Source organism: Pinus tabuliformis, chromosome 8 (genome assembly GCF_031772625.1).
Source record: "Pinus tabuliformis cultivar Carrire ecotype Pingquan chromosome 8, CPIR1, whole genome shotgun sequence".
Lineage (NCBI taxonomy): Eukaryota > Viridiplantae > Streptophyta > Pinopsida > Pinales > Pinaceae > Pinus > Pinus tabuliformis.
Genome location: NC_142294.1, coordinates 1,123,463,347 through 1,123,471,185, shown reverse-complemented (window position 1 = coordinate 1,123,471,185; position 7,839 = coordinate 1,123,463,347). Strand labels below are relative to the sequence as shown.

The following is a 7,839-nucleotide window of genomic DNA, read 5'->3' as shown; positions in this document are numbered from 1 at the left end:
TTGTCGCCAACCCGACTTTACTTTATCTTTGCTTTTAACGTGGCAGCCTAGCACTTCTCCTCGACACCTCAGGCACCACATATCTTCATTTTGTTTTGATCAGGTGTTTACAGTCATCATCCAATGGTCCATTATTGCTTCAAACAGTACCTGTCCATTAAGGATAAATGGACTACCTGGTTTTTGTTTACCCGAGTGCAGAAAATGTGGATCATGAAACCGCAGGTATTGCATTGAAAGTTAATTAGTTGGGAGAGTATAAAGGGAGGAGGACATCAGAAGCTGCAGCCTCATTCTGCATTGACAACTTGTAGATAGGGTAGGGAAGATTTGGAGGTTGTTGCAAATTTTGTGATCAATGGGGAAGCTAATTGAGAAAGGAAAACCCTATGTAGCAATGATATCCCTGCAGTTTGGATATGCAGGCATGGCTATTATCAGTAAGGTCGCTCTTAACAGAGGGATGAATCACTTTGTGCTTGTAGTGTACAGGCAGACCGTGGCTACCGTTGTTCTTGCTCCTTTTGCTTTCTTCTTTGGAAGGTATTCTATTTGGTTTCTCAATATGTAGGTAAGTGATTATGTTTGAGATTGTGGGTTTTCATAGTTCAAGTTAATATAGGATGATATATGGTTGTTTCGAAAAAAATGTGGACGGTTGATAACATCTCGAGTGGATGTTTTACCTGAAGATGAGTGGAACGTCCACTGGAACTTTGGAAGTTTCATTAGCAATCCACATATTTTCCATAAGCAACAATATATGATGATATGCAGTAGTCATGTGTTTCCACTTTCAGCTGACTTCAATGTATTGCAGGAACGTGAGGCCCAAACTGAAATTTTCCATATTCTGCCAAATTTTTGTACTGGGTTTGTTAGAGTATGTATTATTTCACAATTTCATGCTTTTTACTTTTTTTTCACATAATAAATATGTCAATTTCAATTTTGATCGTCTTTATCTAAGAATATTTTAAAGTCGATAGCTCCGGTTCATCAGATCTCAAAAGATTATGAAAATCTACCATCTAAATAAAAATGTCTACCTGAAAATTAATTTAAAATGGTTTTAATTCATTGCGTGCTTGCAGGCCAGTAATGGATCAGAATTTCTATTACCTGGGTTTGAAATTGACTTCTCCAACATATGCAGTTACATTGATTAATGTTCTCCCCGCTATGACTTTTGTTATGGCCCTTCTCTTCAGGTAATCTCATCATTGCTACTTTCAAATGGTTTTTTTCCTTCACAACTTGATCATTTTTATTTGGTTTTCAAATTTTGAAAATATTGTAGAATCTAACCAATATAAACAACACCAATCATTTAATTCAATTTTTATTCATCGAATTCAAAAATATTTCCAAAATCTACATTTTCATCAAACAAATAGTTCAGTTTATTCTTTTGATGGAACATCGTATTTGTGTAGAATGGAGAGCTTGAATATAAAAAAAATCCGCAGCCAAGCAAAGATAGTGGGAACGGTCGTGTGCGTAGGTGGGGCAATGCTGATGACATTATACAAAGGTCCCATTCTACAGTTGCATTGGTCTCTACATCACAGTTCCAAAGATAACCACACATTTGCTGCAGCAGCTGCGGGTGACAGTAAAGAGTGGATGATAGGCACCCTTCTCATACTTGCAGCCACTCTTTCTTGGTCTGCCATGTTTATCCTCCAGGTCACCATTTCTCTTTCACATCTTTGTCTCTCAAAATACATATGATGAATTGACATACTCAAATTAACAATTTTGGGTGTGCAGGCTGCAGTGCTGAAGAAATATTGTGCTCCACTATCCGTGGCCACCTTAATATGTTTTCTGGGAGCATTGCAGGGAACCGTTCTCGGCGTAGGTCTTGTACACGAACCTTCTCAGTGGGCATTAAGATGGGACATCAACCTTCTCACTGCAGTCTACACTGTAAGTTTGGCTGATACTGATGATTTTTTATTCAGACTTGAATTCAAGAATCGGAAATGGGATATATACAGTGAATATATGAAGTATCGTTGGGTGCAGGGAGTGGTGGGGTCAGCAATTGCATATTACGTACAAGGTTTGTGCATGCGCTTAAAAGGGCCTGTATTTGCCACAGCATTCAGTCCGTTGATGATGATAATTGTGGCAATTATGGGCTCTATCATTCTCTCCGAGCATATCTTTGTGGGCAGGTTCGTTTCTGATTTCTTTTTCAACCCTTCAAATTGAAATCCAAGTTTAATAATAATAAAAAATTGAGGCAAATTTTGCATGTTCTACGTTTTATCACAATGAATACAGTGTGGTGGGAGGAGTAATGATCGCTGTAGGGCTATACGCTGTTCTGTGGGGAAAGGCGAAGGATAGCAAGTTGATGTCAACGGATCAAAATCGCTTGGAGGTACACTCCAATTCTCAAGAAACGGTTCATGAAAACGAAAGTAAGGTGGATGACATAGAAGCTGGCTCAGAGCAGCTAGTGACTGAGGGACCCCAACGTGATGAATTCAATGGTGGAGATACGGCCATTTCTATCACTGAAAACGACCATACAAAAACGTAAACGTCGCTGTCAAATAGTGTTTGCAACAGCGGTTGCAGTATAGGTGGTTCAAAATAAGCAATCGGAGAAACATGGAGCTCCAAGAGTTCTCAGCCGCCTCGATTTCAACAAACGGTTTTTCAAATGTCCATAGAGAGCTGCCTTCAATGTTTGTTTCGGCGCTGTGCAAATACTTTCTAGGTAGCCATTCAACATTATTGTTTTTATTTACCAGGCAAATTAGTTTGTTTGAGCAGGGTTTAGTCTTGGTCAGATTTAAATTTTATAAAGAAATTTGAATATAGAAATTTCTTTAGGGAATTACACTATCCCTAAATTTCATCTAAACTCATACAATTTACAATTTTGATGATAACACTTTATTATAAATTGATTTTTCCGGAGTTGGCCCTAATTTCTTACTATTCTCAATTTTTTTTTGAAATGGAAAAGGCTAGTTCCCAGAAAAGAAGAAGCATTATGGGCCCTCTTTTTTGTACATATACATGTCAGACAAGCTGACAACTGTCACATCATATTTACATTCACATTACAAACCACATTATAACAAATATATGCTACTATACAATCGGGAATTGAAACCTGATAAGAAAATAACAACTAACAACCCCATCCATCATATCATGCACTCTCATGCTTCCTACTACTCTCATCCTTAGCAAATAAATAAATACGTATTACCATTTTCATCGCTTTCCAAGAAATCTATTAGCGTTTTGCCCCCAGGATTATAAATATTTAAATTTATTTTATACTAAAATATTCATTTTAAATAACTAAACTTCCTAACTTTTTTGGAAAATTCTATATTATTATCAATTTCTATTAAAAAGGTAACACCATCGATAACTTAGAATGTTGCATATTAATATCATTATTGATTGCTGAGATTTTTTACACTCAATATTTTAGGAGTCCTTTTAAATCCAATAACTAGATGAACTTTTCGATGTGATGATATATTTTATTGATCGATTCCAAACATCGATTATTAAAATATTTAATATAAAATTGTCAATTCCAATTATATATCCAGTTATTAAATTTCAAACATTAACTACTAAAATGTCTATCCTGGATGTAACCTTAAAAAATATCAGCAAACTCTCACTTTTCGCACATAATTTCGAAATCAACCAATATCAATACTTTACGATATATATGACATCTACATTGTGAAGTTTTCCATGTGGACAAACTCTTTGATGATTTGGATTGAAAAACATACCACGTGGCTAGCCAGGTATACAATGAATAAATATATAAGATGATTTCAATAAGTCGCCCTTCAACACGAAAACGAGTTCATTTGTAAGTTATTCTCCATGAAATGTTGGTGCTTAGTTTTAAGAGGTTAATATTTGATGTTAATAAGGTTATTTTAATAATAATTCTGGAATAAAAAATAATGATTTTAATAAAATTTTCAAATTTTACAAAATATTATAAATTATTTTAGACAATATAATATAAAATCAGAGTAATAATTTAATTGATATATTTAAATAAATTAATATAGAGAGCTGTACAATGTGAAGTTTTGTATTATTTAATTTAATAAAAAAATAAAATATTGTAAATTTTGAATTAAAAAAAAAATTATTAATTTATTTTTTAAAATATTATTTATATATGTGTGTGGGGTGATGATCTAGACAAATGAGATTTATGATACTTTAAGAAACAAGCAAATTAATTGAGATTTTTAGTATATTATTTCTATCACTGAATCAAGTTAAGAAGGTTGGTAGTGTGGCCAATGTTTTGAAAATGTGAATGGATGTGAGTAAGAGTTGGTCAATCCAACATAAGGTGTTTTTCATCTTTAACCCTAAAGAAGGTTAACAATGTCATAAATGTTTTGGAAATGGGAATGAATGGGTGTAATAGTCCGGCAATCAGGGGAAGGTGTTTTTCATCTTCAAACCTCTTAGTATCACAAACTAAGTTCTCTCATGGCACGGTGTTTTGGGGATAGATTAACACCTATTTTCACTTCAAAGCTCATAGGAGTTAGTTATTATGATTGTGATGATCATCTTCTTCTTAGCACTAATTAAGATAGACAGATAATTCTTGTTAGATAGAATGGGGTTGATCAACCCACAATTTGGCTCTCAATTTGGAAGTAATTATATTTTTAATATTATCTTTATTCTTCAAGATGATATTCTCATATATAAAATATAAGTTGTGTAATTTTATATTTAAAAAGATTATCTTTTTATTAATTTATTTTATAAAAAATATAATTAAAAACTATATAAATATTTTAAAAATAATAATAAACACACATTAAAAGGGAGTAAAATAAAGATCATTTAATAAATTAGAAATTTTCTTTTTATTTTCTTTTAGTAAATAAATTATCCATGAAATAGGCCTTATCCCAATACCACAATGGTGTAACCGAAAATGTAAAATTTTCTAGAAATTCCATCTCTTAATGTGATTAATAAATATGATATTATAATGAATCTCATTTTAATTTCAAACTATTACAATCAATAATATAATGGAAAGTATTACAATCAATAATATAATGGAAAGAAATACATTTTCATTAGTTATTGTTAATCTATCTTTTTATCTTTATTATATTATAAAATTAAATAAATATATATTTCTTAATTTAAATTGTTGTTATAACCGCTCATAGGGAATAAAATATATGGTGACAAGGTGTATTGTTCAGGCACTTGGTGATGTAAAATTCAATCATTTGAAGGTTTGTGGGAAAAAATCCAGCCATGTTAAGTGTTATGTGACCTAGATGTGATTCTCACTTTCCTAGACACAATTAATGTAATCTCTAAAAAAATCAAACAACTTAACAAACAAAACAAAAAGTTATTGTTCTAACTATACATCAATATTATAATAATAATTTACCAACAATAATAAAAAAGTTAAAATTAAAATATAACCAATAAAAAAATAAAAATATATTCCTAAGAAAATATTTTCAAAAAATTATAGTTTCTATTATAATATTATTTTACATTTTATTCATTTACTTAAATTATTATTTTTATACTATATTTATATTTATCTTAAAATTAGTACACTAAATATTTTAAATTTTTATAATTATATATTTGAATATTTATATATTTTATAATTATAATTCATAACATAATAATTTTAAACTTTAAATATTTTATTTTAATCAATTACAGTATTCGGAAAAACAAAATATGAAGGTGATAAATTATTTATTTTAATTATATAAAATAGTTAAAACACTTTTTCACATTAATGTTATAATAATAATAAACAATTATGGTCACAAATAAGTTTTTATATAATATTTTATTTTAATCAATTACAGTATTCGGAAAAACAAAATATGAAGTTGATAAATTATTTATTTTTAATTATATAAAATAGTTAAAACACTTTTTCACATTTATGTTATAATAATAATAAATAATTATGGTCACAAATAAAGTTTCTATATAATACTATTATAAAAATATATAATAGTAATAATAATTTAATGTTAATATTATTATTAATAAAACATTAAATTAATATTTCAAACATTTTTGTTTGTAAGAGAAGATATATATATATATAGATACGCACTCAATTAAAATATAGCAATTTTTTATTATATTTTATTAATATGTTAATTAAAATTGTAAAAATTATAAATTACATTTATATTGCACAACTATGATTACACACCTTGCCATAATTAGACAAATTCTTGGTGGAAGTTTGCGGCTTCATTTCGATGGTTTGATAAAATATTTCTTTATAACTTCCTCGTATACCTAATGCAGAATGAGCGCACCAATCTTTCCTATTCAACGATGCTATCATAATGCCACTATGCAAGTTGCATTTGAGTCCCAGGGTGAATACTCGTGGTTTAAGGAAATCGGCTTTGTGCATTGATTCTTCTCTATATATAATACACACTTTCTAGATTTAAATTTATTAAATGCTGCATGGTATATATATATATATATATATATATATATATATTATATATATATATATATATCGCTTACTTTATATAATGTTTATGATAATAGGTATTTTTTATATTCCTTTTAACATAAATATTAAAAATTTCCAATTAGTTTTAAGCTGGCATTTAACTTTGATTTGCTGCTAACTTTCCAGAGAAACAAACCAATATTTTCTGTGATGCCTCTCACACCGAAGGAATATTGTTCAAATCATGGGAGATTATATATATATTATTTATCAATTTTTTTAAAATTTAATTAGTAATAATAAAATATATATTAATAAACATTATGATTATTTTGAAAATTTTAAATTAAAAAATTAAAAATCAATTTTTAATAGTTTTATTAATTTTCACTAAAAAAACAGTAATTAAATCATTGAGTATACTATATTATATCAAAGTAAACTATATTATATCAAATATCATGAGTTCTTAAACTTAAACAAATAAGGATCACTAAGAATTGATAAAATGAGATTTATACATGAAAGTGTTCTATTATATAATGGTAGAATCAATAGACCCATAGACATAACAACCTAGATGATAAGGAATTTGGCGCAGCAACAACTCACACACATAAGAAAATGAGAGTTCTAGAATAACACCTAGGAATGCACACAAATCTAGAAAAATCATTTTTCTATTATTTCCAAGTCTTCTTCTAAATGGTGAAATGAATTATTTACTACACTCAACTTTCCTCTACATAACATAAACTTATATTTCCCAAAATGATTATTAAAGATGTTTGTTGCATTATCATTCGTATTACAATAGATTAAAGTTCTTTCGGTTGACTACACTTTTTCTCATACAAAATGATGTTTAGTCTCTATGTGTTTTGATTTTGCATCATAAACTGGGTTGCTTGCCCATTTGATAGATATTTGGTTGTCAAACTTCATGACTGTTGGCCCTTCCTATTTTTCTGCCATGTCTTCAAGAATTCTTTTTAGCCAAATTTCTTCATAGGTTTCAATGCATAAATCCTTTGTTCTCAACTTCAGTGAAAGACAAAGAAAAAGTTGGTTGTTTCTTGTTGCTCCATGACACAATACTAGATCTAATACTAAATGCATAACTAGAGGTGGAATTCCTATCATTTGGATCTCGTGCTTGATGAGAATCTGAATAACTTGTAAACTCAACATTAAAATCATTGGTATAATCAATACCAAAAAATTTAGTCTCCTTCAAATATTGAAGGACTCGCTTGGTTGCTTTCTAGTGACTTTCATGTGCCTTGGCCATGAACTAATTGAGTATGCTCACTGAAAATGCAATATGTGGCCAGGTT

General features: G+C 29.5%; 1 protein-coding gene across 1 annotated transcript; it reads left to right on the top strand.

Moving 5' to 3' along the window:
* Positions 1 to 233: 233 nt before the first annotated feature.
* LOC149239290 (WAT1-related protein At5g07050-like) lies at positions 234 to 2,782 on the top strand. Its single transcript, XM_089367110.1, has 7 exons — positions 234 to 543; positions 821 to 883; positions 1,095 to 1,211; positions 1,437 to 1,689; positions 1,774 to 1,932; positions 2,032 to 2,183; positions 2,293 to 2,782. The coding sequence occupies exons 1-7, from the start codon at positions 359 to 361 to the stop codon at positions 2,552 to 2,554; spliced, it is 1,191 nt and encodes a 396-aa protein (XP_089223236.1). The 5' UTR covers positions 234 to 358; the 3' UTR covers positions 2,555 to 2,782.
* The last annotated feature ends 5,057 nt before the right edge of the window (positions 2,783 to 7,839 follow it).